Here is a 24,510-nt window from a genome sequence, read left to right as displayed (position 1 = left end):
CGCCTCCCCGGAGCGCGGGGCCCGGCGGCTGCCCCCTTCCGCCCCGCGGGCCCCGCCTCCTCCCGCGACTTCCTCTCCCCGGCGCGGCGCGGCGCGGCGTGGACGGCCCGGCCTGCAGGTTGGCCGGTGGGGCGCAGGGACCCTGCCAGCCGGGCGGGGATGGGGCCCCGCGCGCAACGTGGCGCAGGGGGAGCGCGGGGTGCGGGGCGCCCGGCTCGCGGCTGGGCTGGGGGCGGGGGCCCGAGGCTGCCCGCGTTCGGGGTTCAGTCTGCTCTGCAAACTCCGCGGCGGGCGGCGCGCTCCCCCGCCTCCCCACCCCCCCCCGCGCGAGACTTAATCGCGCGGGGCGACGAGATGGGGCGTGCGCCCCCCCCCGCCCGCGAGGCTTTCCCGCGCGGGGCGCCGGGATGGGGTGTCCCCCCCCCCGCGAGGCTTTCCCGCGCGGGGCGCCGAGAGGGGGCGTGCGGGGCTCTGAAAGTGACGGGCGCTGCTCGCGCCCGCGGGTGCGGCGGGGACGCGTGGCTTCGTCCCGGGATGGGAATGGAGGGGGTGGGAGGAGCTTGCGTCCCGCCGGGGCGGTGACCAGGAATGGCCCCTCCTCTGTTTCTGCAGCCGGGCGTGGGGCGCCCGCGAGCGGCAAAGCCGACCCGGGGAAAGGGCCCGGGGAGGACGAGCGCCTTGCCCGCCTCCTCCCGCTCGCCTCCTCCCGGGTGCGGTTATTGCGCTTCCCTGGCCCCTGCAGCAGTGGTGGTGCCACCCCTTTGGCCGGGTGGTAAGCCAGTCCCGCCCGGCCGCGCTTCGTCTTAAGAGGGTCCACAGGCTTCTCCGAGTCGGGCAGCACGATCCTCGGGTGATCCTGGTTCCCAGTCCTGGGCTCTGGGGAAATGCGCCCCTTCCTTTAGCCCAGATGTCTAGGCTTTCAGGAGACGTCTCAGGGTGCCGGCCTGGTTCCTGTGTTAGCTCCTTCCCTGCCCTGAGAGAACCCTCTCCCCGGCTGCCTGGGCGTCCTGGGGGTTCGGGGCTCCTCCCTGCTGCAGAGACAGCTTGTGCCAGCCTCGCCTTGGTGACAGCACCCGGCACTTGTCATAGTTTCTCCTCACTTGATTCAGGGCTCAGAGTTGCTAACTGTGCCATCTGGGGAAACTAAGGGCAAAGGGAATGGACAGATTATCTAGTTAAGGTCGGAGTTGGGACAGCAACAAATGAAATTCGACTGGCCTGGGTAACAATCGTGTGTGATTTAGGGCGAGTTACCTAAATTCTTGAAGTCTCTAAGGTGGGGTGGTGCTCTCTACCTTAGTTAGGAAGGAGGCTTGAGTGAAGTGTTGTATAACCTTTAACCTTGTCTGAAAAGTATTAGATGATCAATAAGTGCTCCCCCCCACCCCCCACCCCGTACTCGCTCCGTTTTATAAGAGAGAGTGGTGAGGGACAAGAGCAATTTGTAGGGCAGGCATTTGTATTAACGTCTTAAAAAATCCTAAGACAAAGCAGGGAATAGATGTAACATTTGGGAATGCGGAGCTCTGTGTGCCAGATTCAAACTTCTGAAATAGTAACTCAGCTTCTTAATTTTTTTCTTTAAGACCAGAGACTGTCTGGGGTCCCTGTTCTGTGACCTCTGATTGGTACATGGACCTGAAGCTGTCTGCGTCTGGCGATGCACAGTTGGGTGGAACTGGAAAGCAGATTTAACCGAGTGCTTTTCCTCACTGCTGTTCTGTTGTGTTTTCTTTCTAGACCCAGCATGAGCGAAGTTCCCTGCAAGAAGCGTGAGGACTATTTGGAATGGCCCGAGTATTTCATGGCCGTGGCCTTCCTGTCGGCACAGAGAAGCAAAGATCCAAATTCCCAGGTAAGTGAGTTTTACGGAGATCAGTGGGACCCTCACTGACACAGAGATACCCGCAAACGAGCCACTTACAAAAGGCCGCTGACAAAGGCGGAGGAAAGCTGCTGTTCTTTGTTCTGCATTCCTACTCGCTTCTTCCTGTGCGAGAGAGGGTGTCAGGTGCCTCTAGCACCCCCTCTGGGGCCAGGGGTGCTCTTTCTTTGGCTTATGGGAACTGCCACAGAGACTAAGCAAGGAGACAGAGCTCTTAGCACCCTTGGACACTGCATGTCCTTTTGGAGCTCTGCAGGCCTCTGGTTTCATTGACCACCTCTCCGGTGGCAGACCAGCCACGCGAAGTCACCAAGCCTTTGAGCGTGTTTCCCTGTAGGTCGGAGCCTGCATCGTGAATGCAGAGAACAAGATCGTGGGGATTGGGTACAACGGAATGCCGAATGGGTGCAGCGATGACCTCTTGCCTTGGAGGAGGACAGCGGAGAGGAAGCTGGACACCAAATACCCTTACGGTAGGGCGCGCTTTGTGCCCCGTTCTGCTTAGTGGCATAGCCCTGGGGAGTACTTAAATATTATAGTTGGTCAGAAAGAAGTGTCCTTCACCTTTTCAGTCATCAACAGCTGGAAAGAAAACAAGATCCTATTGAACGACCCCAATTTTCTGTCCCATCTCTTAAGTTCCAAAGAGAGCCAATGAATGGAAGCGTGGTGGTGGTCACACAGCCCGGCCCCAAGTTCCAGGGCTCTGCTGCCTGCCGTGGGCCTGGTGTGTTTCGCTGGTGACCTGCCAGGCTGTGCACCGCTAGGGCATTGGTGGCAGTCTTCTGTGCAAGGCCACCGCCCCTCGCTGAGGACCATGCGTGACGGCTCTGCAGGTTGTTTCTTCGCTCGTTGGGAGCAGAGCCAGCTAACCAAGGACTGGCTGAGGCCTAGCTCTCATGAGCAGCAGGGCCCATCCAGCCCCTCTGCCTACCCGGGAAATGCATGCAGCTCGAGCTCATCTCTGGGAAGCAGGAAACACTGTGAGCTGGGCCTCAGGAGATGGATGATGCTGGAGCCGCCTCCTGTTCCGGGGGGCTCAGCAGTCCCAGAGTGGGTCAGGCCACAAGCCGGATGGGTGCGACCGGACACCTTTGGCCTGGCCGTCTGTTTCCCGTTTTTAAATTAGGGAAGGGTGCTTCTTATCATTGGTTGCCTTTCTGAGCCCCCAGGGAGGATCACTTCAGAGAGTATCTGGGAGGCACAAGCCACAGCTTCACGTTTCCTTTAATCCCCTAGAGATTTTGTAACTAATGCATGAAAGGGGCAAATTGGGCTGCGTGTGCTGGTTGTTGATTTTTATAACGTTAGGACCTGTGTTATGTCTGGAAGTGAACAGGCCGGCACTGTGGGAGTAGACGAAGGCCGTCCTGCAGGGAAAGCGCCCACCTTTGGGAGGCGCAGTCCCGGCAGCACGGAAGCCTTTCGCTCTGCGGACTTCCCTAGCAGGCCTTCCTCTGGGTTCTCTCCTGAAGAATCCCCAGTCCACAGTTAGCTAACTGACTTATTTTTACTAATGTTCTTGGACCTCAGTCATGTTAAATAAACCCCCTACGTTTCTTTGTAAACTGCTTCGGGCAACTGCTGTGTTTCAGAAAGAAAAAAAAGATGCCCAGGGGTGGAGAAGGAATTGAGGAACTCGGGTGGGAGAACCACAAAGCTCTCAGGGTTTTCAGGGACTAAAACCTAGTTTAGTGATCAGGGCGTCTCATAGTCAGATGAGTCCTCGCGGGAGCAGGAAGAGGGGGACCCCACTGGGGAGAGAGTGACGCTGTCTGCGCAGCCTCCGCTTTCCAGCTGTTGGGGGGGGTGAGCGGAAAAGGGTGCTGACGTAGTTTAGAAAACTTCTGCCGTCTTGATTTGATTGTAAGCTTTCAACGATAAGAAAGAAGGGAAGGGATTAGTTGTTTGTGGGTGCGTGCAAAGGCAATGTTTCACAGCACAGTCCAGTGTCCTGTATAAAATTGCAGAGTGAACGGGTCCATGTGTCCAGGACCCCCGCTGAACCGAACAGCTGCCACAGTTGTTCCTTCACAGAGTCCAGACGGAAACGTCGGTCCCTGTGCTGAGCCCCACACGGAGGAATTCTTAGGGGGAACGTCTGTGGCTCTGAGGCTGGTTGCAAAAGATGTCAGTGGTTGGACCCGCATAGAGGGGTCCCCGTTGGTCACTGAACTGCTCGCCCAGGGGGACCTGTGCTGTCCTCAATCACTGTGAGCCCTGGGCATATGCGTGGCCACGACCCAGAACCAGAGGCTGGTAGCACCTTTGCAATCCGCGACTTTCCAGTGTTGTGGAACCTCTCGAGTGGCTGATTTTGTTTGGAGAGAGTGCCTTTCAGAGCTCCTTTCCAGAAGTAATAAAAATAAAAACCCACACAGGCATTGGTCCAGCTCTGCTGATTGTTTTTATTGAATAGATGCTGCGTTTCTGGGCCCTGGCTGTCTGCATTATTTTTTACTCTCTGTAGGATACCTCTTGGTTTTCAAAGCTCTTTGCCCTCTCTTATCAATTATTCATTTTACATGCAGCTGTGTTAGAATGTAGACAATTTCCTTCACGAGAGTACGCTTGTAATTTGATGTACCATAAAAGTCGTGGAAGGTATTAAATGGTTTTTAAAAGGCATTTAGTGTTACTGCCCTCATGAAACACACAGAGATGGGCTTTCTGTCTAAATAATGATGACTGGCTAGAAACTGGACACTCGGTCCTGTCTTTTCCAGGGATCTCGGCCTGCAGAGTAAAAAATGTTTTGATAGCCTTGGGTGGAATAGAAATGTTTGGTGATAATTGACTAAAATGCAAATTCTTTTTACTTCTGTTTTGTTGGTGTCTTAAAAGAAGCGCTGGTGTCTGGAACTGGGGAGGCTCCACGCTTTCTCTCCTCACTGACATCACTGTGGCCGGGCTGCCCCATCAGGGGTGGGAGATTATGCGTAAATCCCTGTAAAGGCGCTTTAGAGATTAGAGATTATCCTGAGCTCTAGACCAATGACTCCTAATTCCCTTGAATATATGGGGACCCTCTCAAAAAACGTCCAGGCCCCCTACCTAACTAAGACTGGTTTAACTTAACTGTCTTTTGAGTAAGAAAAATCTATGAAGACAAAAAGCTACTTGATGACAGTAAGGCTTCATATCGATCTGGACTTGATTGAACAGCCTGGGTGTGTGTTTGGGAAAGTGTGTTGTGTACCAGACTTGATGTTCACACAACCTGTGGCCCTGGGAGCCTTGTAGAGCCTCCGTGGTGCCTCAGGGCTCTGTGCCCGCAGGGCCCTAGTCTATCCATTTCTTTCATGGTCCCCAAACGTGAAGTAACTTCTGTAATGCCACGCACGCGAGGTGACCTCCTGCTTTCAAGCTCAGTGCTCTTTGCTGCACCCCCCCTTGGGGCTTTTCTGAAACGCTGCCTGGATCCCAGCCCGGCGCACCACCTCTTCCCTTCCCGCTGCGCACTGGAGCAAACGTAGGCTTGGATGGAGTGACTACCAGAGGTCAAGTGCTGGCGGAGGTGGCCGCGCCCAGCTCTGGGCGGGAAGCCATTTGCGCGAGGCTGGCTCTAGCATTTCTCCGAAGGGGCGGAGGCTCCGGATGGGACTTGGCAAGTTTGAGTTTGCCAATTGCACACACAACTTAATTTTCCTTATTAATTCTGTACGTGGGGAAGCCGTTTGTCCTGATTGACACTTTGCGGAGAGGAGGGAGACTGAATACTTGTGACATAGTAGGAGATGAGCCTCTCCCGGCTGTGTCTCTGGAGGGCCCTTTGTAAAGGGTGTTTCTGTTCTTCCAGCCGTAGGATCAAAGCGTCATGAAAGGACTTGATCGTAATGTGTACTATTCATACGGATAATGGAAATTCCCCCTGCCCGAGAAACTGCTTTTTATCTCATACTCTTCCTGAAAAATCCAAACGACAGCGTGTCAGTGCTGTTACAGTGACACCTTTCACAGGAATGACAAACTGGGAAGCAGCAGATTTACCTAATTTACTATAAAAAAAAACTTTGGAAGATTTTTACTTTTACGAGGGGGGGATGAAGTATTCATTTGACATTGTCAGTTCCTTTCTCTTTCTGAAATTCATTAGCGTGAAGCACATTTAATCAAAATACCAATTTTATGAAATGGAGGTAAAATATTCCTGGTTAATTCAGATACCACGCTTTCCCTGGGTTTTTGTAACCAATGTTCATGACACAGTTTACAGACCAGGGAGTTGGAGTAGCATCAACTTCTTTCATCCTCAAGAGCCTTTGTTAAAGTTCTCATAAAAAAAAAAAAAAAATGTTTTTATTGATTTTTTTAGAGAGAGGAAGGGAGAGGGGGACAGAGATAGAAACATCAATGAGAGAGAAACATTGATTGGCTGCCTCCTGCACTCCCCCCCCCCCACTGGGATCAAGCCACAACCTGGGCATGTGCCCTGACTGGGAATCAAACCTGTGACCTTCGTGACCTTCATGCATGGGTCCATGCCCAACCAACTGAGCCATACCGGCCGGGCATAAGTTCACATTTGTATCAGTGCTCACTGCGCTCATAAGCCTTGTGTGGGTTTTCACACCTTTCGGTGGGGGGAATGTGGGTAAACGTGCCTCCGCCTGGCCTTTTCTTCCACCCAGACCTTCTAGAAGACAGGGTTGCTTTGCCTGTGGTGTCACACTTCATCGTGGGAGGGACTGGAGTCTTGATGCCCCATGAGTGGGTGGTAGCCATGCTCTAGGTGCTTTGGGCAGAAGTGGAGACACGGGGCTCTTTCCAGTGTCAGGTCATATTTCTGCCGGAATAGTCTAAAAGGGCCGTCGTGCTAGGAAAGGAAGTTTTGGGATTAATCAAGGTCAGAATTCTGTGTGGCAGCCTTCAGTTCTGCCAGTGTGTGGCGGTGCTCCTTTAAGTTGTATATTTAAATTTAGTCTTTTTCTCTGGGATTTAGCATATTGTTAAGCATGCACAGCTGCCATTTTTTGATTACTTAGCCATTTACCGTACCCCCTTGAACACTGGCATTTTCCTGACTGCCATACGTGTGATGTGTACTTTGGCATCTGAAAGGTTAGTCTTGGGAAACTAATTTATCAAGAAGTTAGGAGGTTGATCCCTCATAAGCTGCGACTTCCTCACAACTTGTAAGAGCTTCTTAGTCATTAAGGTCAGATGTGTTCCTTCAACCAGCTGGAGCTGCGTGCTCGCTGGTTTGGTTAGGCAGACCTGCGGATTTGATGACTAGCTGCTGCTTTTCCCGCAAGATTCTGATTTCATGAACAGCCTCCCATCGTCCCTCCCCTGCCTGGCCAGCTAGTGGCCGTGGCCTGACAGTTTGTCTGTTTAGGGATTTTGTACAAAATAACTGAAATAGTCAGTGGAAAACCTTTGAGCAAGTTTACAGGAAAGAAAGAAAGTAGATGATTTTTATGAATCAAGGAACAGTCTCGGGCTTCACTGTGTGATATTTTAGATAAACGGAAACATGACGGCTTATATATGAGGCTCTCCCCCCGCCATCAACCAGTTTGACATAAGCATATTTCACTTCCAGGCATAATTATTTAGAAACAGTCTTTAGAAAAGAATAAATAATGACTTTTTGTTCATTTATTTGATTTTTATCTATGTATTTTAACCTGTAGATTCAGGGTGAGTTATTTTTGAAGAGCTAGAGATTTTACTCCGAATGTCTACAAGGGACGGATAGTAACAACTCCCTGTTCTGAAGAGCAGGGGCCGGAAAAGCTGAGATGCTCGTCTGGGGGATTCAACCTACCCCTGAAAGACAGACAGTCGTCTTGTTTGGTGAAGAGTCAGTTTACCTCGTGGAAGTTTGTAACAAAACTGAAAATAATTCAAGGCTAGTGATTCCCACGCTGATGATCAGATGTGGCTGAAGTGACCTTGTCTCTCTCAAAAGCAAAGGTTTGCTGAGAAATTAATCAGCTCGATAGAATTTCAGGACCACGTTCTACCTACTTCAGGGTGTAGTACTATATGAGTATAGCAATTATCTGAATGCAGGCTGTTTTTTTTTTTTTTAAATATATCTTTATTGATTTCAGAGGAAGGAAAGGAGAGGGAGGGAGAGAGACAGAAACATCAATGATGAGAGAGTCATTGATCGAGCCCACAGCCGGGCATGTGCCCTGACCGGGAATCGAACCCCGATCGCCCGGATCCTAGGTCGACGCTCAACCGCTGAGCCACGCCCGGCCGGGCCAGAAGGCCGTTGCTAATGATAAACGTAGCTTCTCTTAAGTTCTTAAGTCTGGCACGTCTCCTCTGAGACACTCTGGGTCGCCGCACAGTGTGGCACCAGGGGCCCCTGGCAGCGGTGAGCCTCGTGGTCTTCATTCTATTCGTAAATCTCTGGCTGTTACGCTGATTTCGACTGATCTCTGAAACTGGCCTGACTGAATAGTATTATTTTACTTTGATTTTTTTTCAAGAATCTTTCGTAAGCTTTGTTAATACTGGTATTAAAGTAGAATATGTAATATTGTTTGCTCCCTGAAATAGGCTCTAAAACCTGGTTCCTAGAGATTTTCTCAGATATTTATATTGATTTTGACTTTACCTCTTAGGATTTTGGTTTTTTATGTGGATGGGAGTCTGCATGTCTTTAACATGCGTATCAACTAAGAAAATCCTTACAGTGCTTAAAACAACAATGACTGGATTCTAGGGGAGGAATCCTGGACTGGCCTCTGGACCCCGGGTCCAGGTGTGGGTGTGGCGTGTTTATACCCAGTGATCGTGGGGTTGTTAGATTCATGAATTGACATTTGTTTTCTCAGTGTCTTTATGAAAGAAATGATCACTGAGGGCTCCTCCAGTTCTAGAATTCCAAGGAAAAATTAAACAATGTAGGTTGGTTGCCTTAGGCTAGGGTGCTGCTGCTCTGCCTGGGGGCAGTTCTAAAAGCGTCTTGGGTGAAGGTTCAGAGCCTGGAAAGCTGTGGGTGGCAGTGGCACAGAGCACCTTCGTCTGTGCAGGTCTATGAATGAATAGACCATGGGCTTCATTCCCTCCCTCCTTAGAGGTTCATACCTGCTCCAGGCCCAGCAGTGGTTGAGCATCGACCTATGATGAGGTTCGATTCCTGGCCAGGCAGGGCACATGCCCAGGTTGTGGGCTCGATCCCCAGTGGGGGGTGTGCAAGAGGCAGCCGATTGATGACTTTCTCTCATCATTGATGTTTCTGTCTTTTTCCCTTCCTCTCCTTGAAATCAATAAAAGCGTATTTTGAAAAAAAACCCCTGCTCCAGTTCTAAGATGAATATAAACCAGACAGACGTACACACCAGTAGGAGGAGCACTGAGGACTGTAAGCTACCCCACAAGCACGGAGATTGTAAGACCCTGGGTGAAGAAGGTTGGAGGACAGCAGGGAGGAAGAAGACCCGTTTCTAAGCACAAGAGAATGTACCACTGAAGAGGCACACTTAGAACTCTTTGGAGACAAGAGGTTACTCTAAAGCCAAATAGAAAGGAGTTTTGAAATATTTTTGTAAACCAGTGTTTTTTGAAACACTTGCTCAGCCGGTGTGGCTCAGTGGTTGATCATACACCCTTGACCCAAGAGGTCTCCAGTTTGATTCTCGGTCAGGGCACATGCCCGGGTTGCGGGCTCGATCCCCAATAAGGGATGTGCAGGAGATGATGTCTCTCTCATCAATGTTTCTATCTCTGTACCTCTCCCTTCTCTCAAAAATCAGTAAAAACATATTTTTATGTTTTTTTTTGTTTGTTTTTTTTTTTAATATATCTTTATTGATTTCAGAGAGAGGAAGGGAAAGGGAGAGAGAGTGATAGAATCATCAATGATGAGTCATTGATTGGCTGTCTCCTGCAGGCCCCCACTGGGGATCGAGCCCACAACCCCGGGCATGAGCCTTGACCGGGAATCGAACCTCAATCTCCTGGATCCTAGGTAAATGCTCAACTGCTGAGCCACGCCCTGCTAGGCAAAACATATTTTTAAAAGACCAAAGAAACAGACTTGTCTGGCATCAGGACTCAAGGGAGAATGGGAGTAAGTGGAAATAAATGAGTCTGGTGATATGTGGGGAATATTGGCATATGCAGGGTGTTGGAGCGTGAGGAGCTCTCTCTTCTAAGAGCTCAGCTCTCGGGAGGTAGGCACTCGCCAATTAGTGGAGGTGTGAATTTTATCTCCGTGCTTCTTTCAAATGATAGATGCCACAGTAAATTTAAAATATTGAATGTGATAACTGAGCATGAATTTTTAAATTCTGCAATTAAAAGACTTTGTTCAAAATGCCATTAATTTTGAGTTTAGGTGGAAAAGGGAAGCAGAATTCCTCATTGTCGTTTTTTCCCCTCGGCGAGTGAGTTATAACTTTTTAGGAATTGAAATAAATACTAATGAGTCATCTCTTCTTTTACCGGCATGAGTGTCTGTTGGTGACAGAGTTCTCGAGTCACCTTGCTTCCTTTTGGAAAATGACTAATTTTTGATGCATCATATCCTCTAGAGTACGCTCACCTGTCGCCATCCATTCCCCCAGCAGATGCTCCCAGAGTACCTACTGTGTGTTCTGTGCCAGGCACTCTGCAGGGGGAACAAAACGTCCAATGTCCCGGTTTCCTGGGAGCGAGCAGGCTGGGAGCGGAGGAGGTAGACGCAAAGGAAACACAGATACTACTGACTATTCCCTTCCGAGGAGGTGACTTGTAAACAGATCTGATGGATTAGATGGGTCCCATCAGGTGAGGTGGGGTGGGCACTGTTTGGTGATGGGAAAGACAGAGGCAGGGCATCCCTTGAAGAGAGAGTACTTGGTGAAAAGGCCTCAGCAGGAAGGTGCTGGGAGCATTGTATGGAAGGAAAGAACCCGGCTCAAGCTTAGTGGGTGAAGCTGGAGAGTAAGGGGAGGTTGAGGGCCTCTAGGGTAAGGGGTTTGGATTTTAAAGCTGATGTTGGTTGTGTGTGGGAAATGGATTGTTGGGGGCAGGAGCGGAAACAGCAGTGGGGTGGTGGCTGCAGACCTGGTGGGGAGGCCTTGGAGGGGCGGGCGTGCTGGAGATGGGGAGGAGGCATGAGTACCCCGTGTATTTTGGAGACAACATCGAGAGGGCTGGGTGATAAGGGGTGGGGGAAGGAGATGGACTGCCCCAAACAGTTCCAGCCTGAGCACCTAGGTTTGGGGGAAAGCTCAAGGAAGATTTGGGTCCCTGGAGTTTGGGATGGCGGTGAGAGCTCCCAGGAAGCGTGGGTTGGCTGTAGGAGTGCGGGGAGAAGCGTAGGTTACAGATGTCAGCATCTGCATGTTTGGCATTTGGGTGACAGTGCCCTGGAGACAGGTCAGGTGATTTGGGGAGGGTATGCAAAGGCTGGTCCCAGGCCCAGTCCCTGAGAACTGCACCGTGGAGAGGTTGGGTGAAGGAGGAGGGGCCTGCAGGGAAGGAGTGGGACACCGTGGAGCACAGGGCAGAGCTGTTGGAAGGACGGAGTGGCCGGCTGTGTCACAGGCTGCTGAGAGGTCTGTGGAGACCGAGACATGTCCATGGGTTTGATGACATGGGGGTCATTGCTGACGTTTCAAAGAGCAGCTCCGATGGAATGGCAGGGTTGGGAGCCAGGGGGAGGAAGAATAGAAAGAAGTGGGGACAGTGTATATAGATGTGGTTTGAGATGTGTGTGACAAGAGCAAGAACAGTGGGGTGGTGGCTAGAATGGGAGGTGGGGTCAAAGAAAGGTTTATGTTGTCTGTATGAGGGGAGAATCGGGGTTTGGTGGTTTGTTTTTGCAGCAGACGCTGAGGGGCATAGTCCAGGAGAGAGAGAGAGACTGATGAACAACAAGGGGGACAGAGGCCAGGTCATGGAGGATGTGAGCGGGGATGGCACATTGATTAGTAACAGGGATGCTAAGTGGGGGCGAGGACAGCTGACACACAGGTCTGGAGTCGCAGGTGGGGATGTGTCGGGAGCTGACAATACCAGGTTAGGGCAGGTAAACCCCATTTTCTCCCTGCTGCAAGGGGATCAGGGAGTTGCCTGGGGTGTGCCTTGTGGAGCTGGAATTAATTAGAGCACAGGTCCTGACTCCTACTCCAGTGCTCTCTGCTCAGTTCCAGTTCGCCCTTCAAACTCTATTAATTAACCTGGAAGGGAAGCCTTGAATCTTTCTCCTATGATTTGCATTATAAAGCCATCCAGCCCTGGTTGGTGTTCCATTCCTATCAGTGTTCCTTTAGTACATTGTAGGCAGCAGAGCTGTTTCACAGGAACAGTGGAAGGGAGTTGGGCTCAGCCCACCCGATGAGGAAATGCAGTATTTCCAGGTCCTCCGCCTTCTGACCTGATTGTGTGCCCTCAGCACATAGGGGAGCAGTGTAATTAGAGTTCTGGGGGCTTTATTATCAATAATGGAAACACCACAGTCAGAAATCTCTTTAGCCCTAAGCACTACCATTGGGGCTAAGTGGCTCCCCTGGGTGCCCTGAGTTGCTGCCAGCAGCCTTAGCAAGAGGCAGTGAGCAAGGGGGCAGGGGGTGGGGCCAGAGCAGGAGAGAGAAAAAGGAATGTCTTCTCCCGTCTGTGGCGCCCAGCGGCCTGGGGCTGCCTGGCTTCAGGTGGGCAGCAGGTAGGAGAGGTTGGGGGGCACCAGGATTTGTGGGATCCCTCTTCTGCACTCTGCTCTTCACAGATGCTGGTCTCTGTGACCGTTCTTGGAGGCAGGTCTTGTTCTCTGCCTTCCACAGGCCAGGAGGCTGAGGCTTCACAGCATGGAAGGTCGCAGAAGAGCAGGTGGGGGCCAAGGGGCCACATGGGGAAGAAACGCAGGGAAAGGTGGAGGCGTGAGACGGCTCCGAGAACTGGGCGAGCCCCAGCAGGCCCAGCACTCCGGGAATAGAGACTGGACAGTGACCTGATGTGCTCGGCGGGGCCCGGGCCTTCGGCAGGCGGATGCCCTGAGTCGGGGCTTCACTGGAGGAGCCTGGAAGATTCAGCTGCCTTTTCAGGATGCAGTTCATCCCCTTTTTCAGACCCCGGATCTGGCCAGAATTCCTTTCTCCATCATTTTCTTCTAACAGAGACCTCCTCCGCTGGGCACACATGGAACAGTCCTGACTGGACGTTTCCCAGGCGCAGGTTGGCTTCCTCCCCTTGTCCTTGGGACCTGAGGTTAGTTTCACAGGCTGACTCGCGCCGTGAAGTAAACGTCTCTCCACTGGGTGGCCTGCCCCTCGATGCCGGGTAGTGGGCTCAGCTTATCCTCTGAACGGGAAGGCCGCTGACTGCACGGGTGGGGCCAGGGCCCGTGGTGTCTGATTCTAAGCACGGTGTGGAGTGGTCAGGGTGTGCTCAGGTGGGACAGAGTGCTGTCCCCGGTCGCCTGTGCTCAGGAAGACCTGTTCCTGACTCCAGCTCCCCAGCCCTTCACGGAGAGGAGCCGCTGGGGTTGAGACTGTGCTTTCTTAGAAAACCAGCCTACTGTTGGTAACAGCGGCTCCATCGCAGCATCTTTCTCCTTCACGAAGCGTTTTCCTCCCACTTTCCTCCTGCTCTTCATTGTGACCCCAGAAGACAGTAAGGGGGGGGCTATTCCTGTTTGTAGTTGAGTGAGGCTGGGACTGGAACCTTTGTGTAGGCAGAGGCTTAGACCCCCTTTGTCCTGAAAAGCCATTTATAATCCAAATATATTTTTCTACAGAAACAGTATTACCTGCAGATTCAGTTCCCTGTCCACCTGCAAAGAGTGCATTTAACCTCTTGTTTCCTGGGTTTCCCAGCACCAGCACTTCCCCTCTCCTGAGGGCCCTCTGCGGTAGCTTTTGCTCTGTGCTCTGGTTGTTTCTGCGCATGGACGGTTGTCAGCTACCTGCCCCTGCAACCCAGACCCTGTGAGTGCTGTGCCGGGGTCCATTGATGTCACAGCCAGGTCTTATCACTGCACACGTATGAGAACCGTCTTCAGTTCTAAACCCTCTCCTCTCCTGGCTGCAGCCCAGTACAAAGGGTGCCCCTCTGGCCAGGGTGGGCAGAGCTCTGTCTGAGAAGCTGGGCGAGTGGAGTAGGCTTTGGTGCAAGCCAAGAAGTTGTCAGGAAAGGAGGCGGGGGTAGAGCAGAGGCTGAGAAGAGCCGGATGGGGCTGCCTGGGGTTGCCCAGAGGAGAGCTGTAGCTGTTGGTTTCTAGGTCACTTCTCTCACTCCCCACCCCACCTGCATGCCACATCCTTTGAAAGCCCTGATAACGAGTCCCATTGCTTCTTTACAGGTATGGACAGTTCATAGAAGGGAGATAGGTAGAGAAGTGATGTTGTTTGGGTCCAAATTCTAGAAAGGTTTGCTTTGGGCTTTGGGGGAGCCATAGCAACGAACCTTTTATAACCTTTTGGGGAGCTGCTAGAGGTGGTGGTAGGTGGAGGGGCTTAAGTTTCGAGGCTGCTCTGTTGTTAATTACTGACTTGAAGGATAGGTGCTTCGGATGCTGGAAGTGATATATGAGGCCCTGTCAGGACATCTCTCAATAATTAAGAAATAAGTCCTTGAAATTCCGTTTTAGCTCCAGAAGCAGTGAAAGTTTCCTAAATGGATCTGAGAGGAGCGGGTGCACCCCCCATGTGTATCCATCAGGCGCCTGTGAGGCATTGAGGGCAGGGGAGGGGGTGCCCGTGCCTGAGGGAGATGTGCCCACTTTTAGCAACTCTGATGCCTACAAGACCCCAGAAGTGGAAACACAGGCCCTTATTTCAAGAAGTAATGACAAAAGCTTTGCCATCAGAGCAGAAATGGAATATCTTATAAAAATTAACATGGAGTTATTTTTAAAAACGCACAGGTCAACCTTGACCTTGGGTACCCACTTCATGTCAGTTATTAATTGCAGGGTGAAGCATCCCACCTTTTCATTCCAGAAGGCCGTGAGCAGACGCTTCTGGGCTCCTGAGTCCTGACCTCTGTCTTGTCAGCGAGCCCAACTGTCTGTGCTGTGAGCGTGGGCGGCTGCCCAGCCCGAGGACCTTTACGGTCAGGGGCAGGGGCGCATTTCCCCGGAGACGTCCTGAGCTTGTACAGCGCAGCCCGGAGCGCGTTGGCAGAGGTGGTGCAGGTCTGGGCTAAGTGGCAACAGGTGCCCCTTGCCTGGCCCTCTAACCTGACCCCAACGAAGCTGCCACTCCAGGCTCCCCACTCTGCAGCTCAGCCTCGGCAGAATACCCTTGAGGCCTGAGGAAGTCATTTTCTTCAAGTTCTATACCACTGAAAATTAGGATTTTTAAACAGTCTGGAGAGTTTCTTGACCTGGAATAAAAGCTTAGTTTTCCTGACTCCAAATTTTCTCAGGCCCCAGGATCACCCCAGTTAACACCTAGAAATCAGTTGAGGACAGAGTCACTATTTCTGCTCAATTATTTGCAGCAATTAGCATTTATTTAGCATTATTCAGGTGCTTTTGGTTTTTGTTGTGTTTTTTTTTTAAAAAAAAACACTATTAAAGTAACCTTAAAAATACTGCTGTCTAAAATAGATATTGTATTAGTCTTTTATCAAATGAGATGAAAGGCAAATTTATAAAATGTTGAATCTCTTAAATCTAAATCCAACCAAGGATGGGATATATCCTGTTAATTTGTCAAACTTGTAGAGAGCCGCCTACTTGAGACAGTAAGGATTAATCTAGCGCTGGTAAGAGAGAATTTGAAAAATACAGTTTTCTAATTATACAATCTCTTCTCCATGGTCCAAGGTTAATGCGGTTCTGAATTCTGACAGTTAGTAATAGAAGAGGGGAAAAAAAAGACCAAAGTGTATGAATTGTCTTATAATTACCTGAAATGGAGGCCCTCCTTCTGGCAGGGGAGAGCTTTATAAGTGTTAATCTGATATTTTTCAGCATTTGATTCCCTTCCCTTTAAACAATGTTGAGAATAATTGAAGGGTTTTGTGTCTCTCTCGGTGCTTATCGAATATACTTGTAGTGTTTGGAGGGTTCTTTTGCTTATTGCTTAGCCATCGATGAGTAATCCTAGGTAAACAGTTGGAAAATTTGTCCTTTCTTTTGCTTTTTTTTTTTTTATTTTTTTACAATTTAGCTGTCTTATGAGTTACTTCCTAGACCCCCGTCTTTGGAGTGCTGGGTCTTTGTTCCTTCTGCGAGTATATGCTCATCCCAAGTTCACGGTGAGAGGCATTCTCCTTGGTTGGCTTTTGCACTCATACTTGTAGCTCTTGCTGCACCTGTTCCAAGGCAGCACAATCAGAATGCTAGCACCAGAAGGAGATAGGTTTATTCCTTAACTTCTTCCTGTCGGATATCTGTGGAGTGCATATCATAGTGAGAAGAGTTACAGAGAAGACTCAGGCCACCCAACAAAATGGCCTGAGGAAAAGATGGGACATTGGGGTTAGAAATGCAGATTTTCAGGATTTTACAACTAGATCTGCTATCTGAGAATGTAGGAATGGATGAGTTGTAGAGCAGGACTGGACCTTGGGACATGCCCAGAAATGCTAGAGAAAGAAAAGGACTCATTGAAAGTAGGAGACCCCAAAGGCTCTGGTCCTCCTGAGAGGTTTGGGGTGGAGAGTAGTAACTATAACTAATCAAGGGCCAGGAGAGCAGAAGAGTGAGATTGCAGCCAGAAGAGACTGGGTGTAGGTCAAGGTAAGACCATTCAGTGGTGTGCCAGAACCAGCTCACAACAGCAGACATGCCTATCTCTTCAGAATCCTGTGCCATGTTGGGGGCTTGAAATTGCCATGGGGCAGTATTTACATCACAGAAATGGGCAGATGCTACAAATTAGGGCCATTTTAAAAAAGTGGTTGGTTATAAACATTACAGAGGTCAGTGGGTTTCCATAGAGTAGTGTTTCTGAAACTTTAACATGGCAACTCAGCAAACATAGTTTTCCTGAAAAACACACACACACACACACACACACACACACACACACACAGAGAGAGAGAGAATAGTGTTTAGGAGCAGTACCTACACCTTGCCATGTGGGTGCATTCTAATCTCAGCCCTTCTCTTTTCGTTAAAAAGAAAATAATGCTGTTTATATCTCACTAAACTGATGTCATGACCTGCAGTTTGCAAAGTATTGTTTTACAGACAACTAGAGGTTTTATATGCATTTCAAAGTCAAGAGACTTGCCCTTGGCCATGGGGGAGACTCATTTTCTGTGGTTGGAAGCCTGACTTGGAGAAGATCAGCTTTTCAGAAGAAAGCGGAAGGAAACTGGGCACATTAGGAAAAGGCTAAAAATTGGATTACTTTGTATCTTTTAAAATGCTTTTATTTAGTTAGTGAAAATGTACTTTCTGAGAGCTGGTGTTATTCCTGCAAACCGAAAGAGCACTTATGCCCCTTGTCGAGGGTCACCCCGCTTTGAGTGGCAGACTTGGACCTTGGACTCTGGGGCTGCCTCCTGTTGCATGTGGACAGTGTAAGGGTGGCGGGAGACCTTGGCCTGGGCCAGGCCGGCAGGGCTCCAAGCAAGCCTGTCACAGGCCAGGTGTGCTCACTGCCGAGTGCTCTTTGTGGCCTGAAGCCGGCTTGGCAGTTACCTGTAACCTGATCAGTTTAGATGGCCAGTCCAGGTAAATGAGTCCCCAAACCCCACTCTGAGTGACCTGTAATAACATATCGAATGGACAGTCCTCAAGGCGTTCTGTCCAGTGTCCTCTATGAGAGCGGACTGGGGCCTGCCCAGGTAATGCCTCCCAATGGGTCAGTCCTGACAGGAAAAGCAGGGCGGGTTTGAAGGGGAACCTGAGGGTCAGAGCCACAGAGGCTGTGGGATCGTGGACCTGAGAGGCCAGTGCTGGGCCTCAGGATCTGGACAGACAGCAGTGGGGAGTTACGAGGTGGGCCAGGCCAGGCTGAGGCATCAGGTGCTGCACTGGGTTGGGGGTTCAGGGGAGAAACCCCTGCAGGCCCGGGAGCTGGTGTTAATCAGACAGGGTTTGGTGGGCCATGGGGGCTCCGGGGAAGGCGGGAGTGGGTGTTTGTCATGTCTAAAGTTAAAGGTACAGGTGATCCAGAGAAATCAGGTGTGCTTGGAGCACTCGAGTTTTGTTTCTTTCATTGTCTGCTTTGACTTTGTGGCTTGTGGATTGTGAACTGTTCCTCTTAGAGTCCCACGTGTGCCTGACACTCAGCTATTCATATCGCCAGCAGACCTCATGTTTTTTAACTAGAACCTTTATATTTTTCATCTTGCCATTTTGTAGGTAAGAGAAAGGAATTCTGTTTATGATCCTGGGTGTCATTTCTATAAACCACCCTTTATCCAGGGATGTTGGACTCTGCCCAAGAGAAGCCGTTTCATATGGAAATTTTCTTAATGAATCCGGGCATATCTTGTTACATTTTGCCCCCAGATGCCTCGGATGAATTAGAGGAAGACAGTTGCTGTCCATGTGGTGATTTTTAGAGATTTAAAAGAGGACAGTGTGCTAGGTTTTCTAACAGATTCAGAAACTCTGTGGTTCTGAATATTAATACCAACACGGTCAAAAAGTACGTATTGGACAGGAAAGCATATTTTGATATTTGAGTGTAAGAGGACTTTCTGTGTTTCCCAGCGTTGCCATCAACTGGAATCTGCATTTCCTCTTTTATTCATTCAATAAATATTCAACGCTCATTATGTTCACGGCATCACCTTAGACTCCAGGGGAGTTACAACTAACCTAGAAGACTGGTCCCTGCCCTCGAGGAGGAAATAGAAGAAATAATTACATCTGATTGTTTTTAACACAGAGTAGCGCTAATCCCAGCTTGGGAACGTCGTGGTCACCAGGGAGGATAGTGGGTGTAAGGGGACTGCGAGGCCAGCGCCCTCGTGGCCATGGAGCGTGGAGCCCTTCTCTCCTTCCTGTTCTCACTCCCCCCCTCGGGGTTTGTGGACCAGAGCGGCCCAGGGAGCTGGCGCAGGTCCCCCTGGCCCACGGGGATTGTTCTCTGATGGGCTGTGATCTAAGTGCAGCTTTTTTTCTTTTCTTTAGATTTTCTTACAATGCCAGGTACTGTTCATTTCCACGCACGACTGAGACCTCCTAAATTATGGTCTTCATAGACGAAAATGAGCACTCCCAGCATTTCCTGGGAGGGCCTGGGTCAGCTTTCTGCCTGCAGTACCCCAGAGCAGCTGCCAAACTCACAGACAGTGGCCATCCCACCCGAGACCGGGAGGCCTGGGAAGGAGGGTGGGCCAGGCTCTAGGTGCTGTCTGAGCCTGAGCAGGTACTCAATAAAGGCTCCTTGACCGAGTGAGGACATCACGGCCGAACTGTGTGGGAGCCAAAAGATTAGGCCTCAGCACTGCTGGAGGAAGGTGTCACATATAGGAGGGTGGGTGGTGGGCGGGGGAGGGTGAGGGAGGCCCTCGGAGGCCCCATATGTATAATTCTAAGAGATTTGTATGATTTGGACCATGGCCAGACAGTCATTAATTTGTTCAACAAACATTGATCTTAGTACTTGTGTGCATAGCATGTGTTAAGTCACCTTGGGGATGCCAGAGGGTTTTGTAAGGCAGTGTGTTTCCCTACACGTACCTGCACGTTGGAATGATGTGGGGGAACCACTTCGAGATTTCAAAGCCCAGGCCACACCCCAGACAGTGTCAGGCTCCAGGTGTGGGACACATATGTCAGTGTTTTGGAAGCTGTCTGAGGATTCCAGCGTGTAGACAATTTGTGAATCACAGCCACACGGAGCTCTGATACGGTTTTAGATAATGCACCCAGAAAAATGAAAGAGCAATTAGGATGTCATACAGCAACCTCACAAGGCAGGTGGGAGATTCCAAACTAAGTCGGAGCTATGAGCATAACTTTCCTCAAAAGGAGAGGCCTGTGGGTTAGGTGGTGGGGACCCCCCGGCCACATGGCCTGGAAGGTGGGCAGGCTCTACCAGGTGCGGGGAGGAGAGGAGGGCCCTCCTTTCATCTTTGAATTCAGCCAAGTCTGGGAATGACCTTAGATCCCTGCGTAGGGATTTTGGGTGGAATGAGCCAGCATAGTAAGAACTTGACATTTCATTGCCATTAGTGGGTGAATGTTTTTCTTATAAGAGACAAACTACAGGGTGCCCACTGGCGTCTGTCTTGTGTGCATGTGAGCCGAGAACCGTGAGGTGAAGCACATCCCTCGGGACAGAAGTACTCAGCTTCACTTCTTGGTTCTCTTGCTCTTAAAATTGCTCCCTGCCCTCTTAATGGCCACAGCGAACATCTCTACGTGTGCCCATCAACGCACAAACGAGCCATTTTATGTGGGCTGTTCCGTCCCCCAGGGTCCCGTGGAGCCGTGAGCTGTGGCTGCACCGAGGGCGGGTGAAGGTACTTGACCTTGGCCCCTCCTGGCTGCTCTCGGTGCTTACAGACCCGGGGTTGCTGCGCAAACCGTGGTGCTGCTAATGGCCTACCTGTCGGACCGCATGGCTCTCATTTGGTATTCTCAGCACTTTGGGTTTCTAATTAGTTTTTTTAAAAATTGCCCCTATTCTGTGTAATTTCAGAGGGCGGAATGGAATGCTTCAATGCTATCAGGAAGTTCTTGGTGAGCCGGATCTAAGCGTGCCTTTTCCCTCTTGTTCCCACCCGCAGTGTGCCACGCCGAGATGAACGCCATCATGAACAAGAACTCGGCCGACCTGAAGGGCTGTGCCATCTACGTGGCCTTGTTTCCGTGTAATGAGTGCGCCAAGCTCATCATTCAGGCAGGTGGGAGCGGGCGTCCCATTTGTCACATTTGCATCGCGGCCCGCTCCTTGCAGGAGCGTTTGATCTGAAATTGCTATTGTTTAGATCTGAATTAATTGCACTATCGACTTCGCAAGATGCTTCCCGTTTTTCGTGTTTGAATGGTGCCAGGTATCCTACGACTAATTGCATCCTCTGTGATTCTTAGCATGTTTCTAATTTAGTTTGCAACGTCTTAAACTGCAAGCTGCAGAAAAACAACACAGGCTTTGCATATAATTACTGTCAGTTTTCTGTCCTCTGACATATTGTGCATAGATTAGGGGGGAGGGTGAGAAATGAGTTTCTGTCAGCAACAAGGTCAACTGGGAGTCTGTATATGAAATTTTAATTTGTGTCTAAGGTATGGTAGGTATTTGAGGACCTAAACATCTTTGCATATAAATGTCGTAAGACTCCACTGGCACCGCTTTAAGTTTTTCTTACCCTAAGTCTGCACCACTGTGTTCTGAATATTTCACCTTTTTCAGATTGTCACGTTTAAAACTCAGCTACACTTTATCTCCATAAAACTCCCAGTGTGCGATTTAAAGACTTGCCATGTGGGCCAGATGTGTGGTTTAGGGGGGCTGTTTGTCGCGAGCCCTGGATCTCTGAGTGGAGGCAGTCTACTGGTGTCAGAACCAGGGTCTCCCACGGAGCAGTGGGTTCCCCCACCGTGCTGTGAGGTCCTTTGGGACTTAAGCTCAGAGGAGGCAGCAGGCGTGGGCAGAGTAGCGTGTGCCTGCGAGGCCAGCCTCCTGCTGCCCTTCAGAGGCTGGGGGTGTGTAGAGTGCCCTCCAGAGTCCTGGCCTCAAGTCAGCGCTGCCTGGTGAGATGGGAAAACACACAGGTCCGCTCTGCGCTGTGCGGTGCTGGCTTGAGTCGGCCCGCAGAGCCGTCCTGGGAAGCTCCCTGGCATTTCTCTCTGATTTTGCCAGCACTTCCCAGTCCCCCCCATTAGCCTCTTGAGTTAAACAGTAGTTGCCTCGTGAAGAAAGAATATTTGATTGCCCACAGGAAAGAAAATTTGTTAATCGGATCAACGCCTGACTGCTTGACATGTTTTCACTTTGCCTTTGTTAAAAAAAAAATCCATAAAGCCTGGAGGGCAGATTAAACATAATCTGACCACTGCTGTACTGGAGCAGCGGCTCCAGGTTGCAGCCACTGGGCGCTCTGAAAGTGCGCTCAGAAAAGGGGACGCGCCGCAGACACCCCGGCTCTGCCGCCACTGCCCCCCCCGCCGGTGTCTGCACCTGGACTAATGGGGCTTCTTGACTTGTTGCCTTTTAAGGTATCAAAGAAGTTATATTCATGTCCGATAAATACCATGACAGCGAGGAGACCACCGCTGCGAAGCTCATGTTTTATATGGCCGGGGTTACCTTCAGGTAAGTCGGCAGAGCCAGGGCCAAGGGGAGTGGCAGCCTGATGGAGGAACAGCTGTGAGCTGGCTGCTGTTCATTCCTGCCGGGATGCCCGACTTCCCTCCGCTCTTGGAGGCGTCTTTCTTAATGCATTGGACTAAGCATCTAAGGGGTATTTTAGGGGTAGATTTTTCCGAGCACTGACAGAAGTATTTGAAGACAATCTGTCTAATGATCGCTCTTTAATAGTAGTAGCTTTCCAAGGCTTGGGCTAGTTACTCTATTAGCAAGAAACTTAAAAACTCACAAGTTTTATAATATGAACATTAAACCTTTGTAAATTTTGCAAGTGTGACAACTCTGATGTAGAAAATTTAGGATGAAAGTTACCTACCAGGTTTGAGACACCAGGGATTCTTTTGACAGCAACATTTTAAACTGAAATGTGAAGTCATTTAGGTTTTTATGATTTCGTTTGCTAGGCAAAGATCGGGAGGTATGTTTGACTTGCAAGTAAGTTCAAACACCTTTGATTTGTAGTAGAAACTTCTTTAGAGACTGTGAAAGCTTTCAAAGCAGTTTCTTTAGAGTATTTGTGGGCAGTAGTGGGGTCTTATAATTGGTAACATACCTGTCCCCTTGCCTTCATCATTAGGGATATAGGTTATAGGCCATGAGTCTGTTGTGCCTTTTGAGACTATAAATCCAACCTTTACTGGTTTTTAAATGAATATGTTTAGTCCCCATATACTTTCTTTTTAACTGCTATAGAAGGCACATTAATGTGTAAAAAATACATATGTATGGTGGGTATATTTTACTTCTGCATTTTTTAAAACATGATTTTAAAAATTAGTCCTCACTAAACCTAGTTGCTTTTTTGCCATGTACAAGAGGCAAAAGAAAAATTGACTCCTTTTTGCTTTAGAGTGATTTCACCTTGGCTATAGAAATTTCCTAGAAAATAAGGTAATCTGGTGGGAAGAGTAGTGATCAGATGTCACGTGCAGCTAACTTGTTAGAGATCCTTTGCAGGCCCCTCCCCTCAATAATTCATGCACTCTGCTAGCGGAGGGACCTGTGAGCCAAGCAGCCCAGCATCTGTTTGGTCTTAGTCTTTTGTGGGCCGTGTTTCTCTCTGCACAGTGCCCTGTAAGTGGCTCCTATAGGATAAAGTGAGTCCCCGGAAAACGTTTCCTCCCCACAGAAAATGTAGGTCAAACCCAAGTAAACGAATTGCTTTGACTACTCACTGGATAATATCATTATATATTTCATCTCTTCCATTTAGGAAATTCACACCCAAGTGTAGCAAGATTGTCATTGACTTTGATTCCATTGACAGCAGTCCCGGTCAGAAGCTTCAGTGAGCTACATCTCATTAAACCGCCGAAGATTGGGATTTACCCTCTTCTAAGGAGCCGCAAGTGCCTTTCATCTCAAAGTTACACCTAACTTTTCAATACGTAGACATCTGAGGAACAGAAAGCCTCCGTTCGCCCCGACTCTCTCTCCTGCCACGTAGAATCTGCATCCGATTAAGCTATTGATTTAGGGTTTAAGATAAAGGAGCCTGTGGACGGCCCTTCTGGAGGGGCTGGGGTGGGGTGCCATGTGCCGGTTTGCTAGGGTGCTGGTGGCTCTGCAGAAGAGTGTCAGTTGCTGTCATTGCGCGTCACAGCTGCTGCAGGCGGCTGCATGTGCTGAAAGGACAAATAAATAATCGCCGTGTTGCTAGCAGGATGAGCTGACGCTGATGTGAACATCTGGCCCAAATGAGGCAGAACGTGTAGTGCCCTTGGAGAAAAAGGAGGGCCCACATGGCAGTGGCACGAGAGTGTTTGCTTCAGAGAGTCGGAAACAGCCACCCACCCACCCAGGAAACCTGGAGAGGGCGGCACCTGCGTCCTGAGTGGGTGGGCGAAGCTGAGCTCTGGACACTTCCTCTGCTTTTGCTGTCCTGCCCCCCACAGGGTAGTGGCATACTGTCCCTCTGAGGGTGGGGACCCCTTTGTTTTTATGTCTCGTTTTTGGTTTGTGGGTCACACGTTACAAAATTGTTCCCGGAGCTGTGGGGCGGGGATTGTGGGTGGGCGGGGCCATCGCAGGTCTTCCCGAGTAAATTGATTCCTGTGCTGTAGGTGAGATGTGAGGAAATTCAGGCCCCTCCAGAGCAGCTTATACCGGATCTGGTGATGGGACCTCATTTCTGCTCCTGGCACCGTGCGTTTCTGCATGGACCCAAATTGCACCTTCCTGTCACTGACTCGGGTGGAGGGGGGACATCACACGCACACGTGTGGCTGTCCACCTGCCTTTAATCCCACTTAATTTTTACTAAACATGCTCAGTACCTTTGCTGAGAAAGTGGTTTCTTTATCCTAAAGATTTGTACTATTTGAAAGCGCTCTTGTATTTTTATGAGTTTTTATTTTGTCTCTGAGGGTTTGTACTCCAGATTCCCGGGCATTTTGTAATTTGACTCCTCACTGATGTTATTAAAATCTTATTAAAACCTACCCCAGCGAAGTA

At 50.0% G+C, this 24,510-nt stretch overlaps 1 protein-coding gene across 3 annotated transcripts; it reads left to right on the top strand.

Moving 5' to 3' along the window:
- The first annotated feature begins 39 nt into the window (after positions 1 to 39).
- On the top strand, positions 40 to 24,510 carry DCTD (dCMP deaminase). Of its 3 annotated transcripts, none has more exons than XM_087814070.1 (6): positions 40 to 118; positions 1,741 to 1,855; positions 2,223 to 2,358; positions 20,474 to 20,586; positions 21,906 to 22,002; positions 23,270 to 24,510. In XM_087814070.1, exons 2-6 carry the CDS (start codon positions 1,748 to 1,750, stop codon positions 23,431 to 23,433), a joined length of 618 nt encoding a protein of 205 aa, XP_087670196.1. In that variant the 5' UTR covers positions 40 to 118; positions 1,741 to 1,747; the 3' UTR covers positions 23,434 to 24,510. The 3 variants fall into 3 exon arrangements, with proteins under 3 accessions (XP_087670196.1, XP_087670197.1, XP_016075973.2); XM_087814071.1 differs by having other exon boundaries at positions 20,474 to 20,590; XM_016220487.2 differs by lacking the exon at positions 40 to 118 and adding an exon at positions 827 to 850.

The sequence above is a fragment of the Miniopterus natalensis genome, chromosome 2, assembly GCF_054644295.1.
Source record: "Miniopterus natalensis isolate mMinNat1 chromosome 2, mMinNat1.hap1, whole genome shotgun sequence".
NCBI lineage: Eukaryota > Metazoa > Chordata > Mammalia > Chiroptera > Miniopteridae > Miniopterus > Miniopterus natalensis.
Note: the sequence above shows the minus strand (reverse complement) of the source record. Positions and strands in the feature narration are given on the sequence as shown.

Excerpts from the sequence above, each read along its gene's own strand:
- DCTD (XM_087814070.1), top strand. The coding sequence starts at position 1,748 with ATGAGCGAAGTTCCCTGCAAGAAGCGTGAGGACTATTTGGAATGGCCC. Across the intron at positions 20,587-21,905 it reads GCGCCAAGCTCATCATTCAG|GTATCAAAGAAGTTATATTC; the intron begins GCAGGTGGGAGC and ends TTGCCTTTTAAG. Across the intron at positions 22,003-23,269 it reads ATGGCCGGGGTTACCTTCAG|GAAATTCACACCCAAGTGTA; the intron begins GTAAGTCGGCAG and ends TCTTCCATTTAG.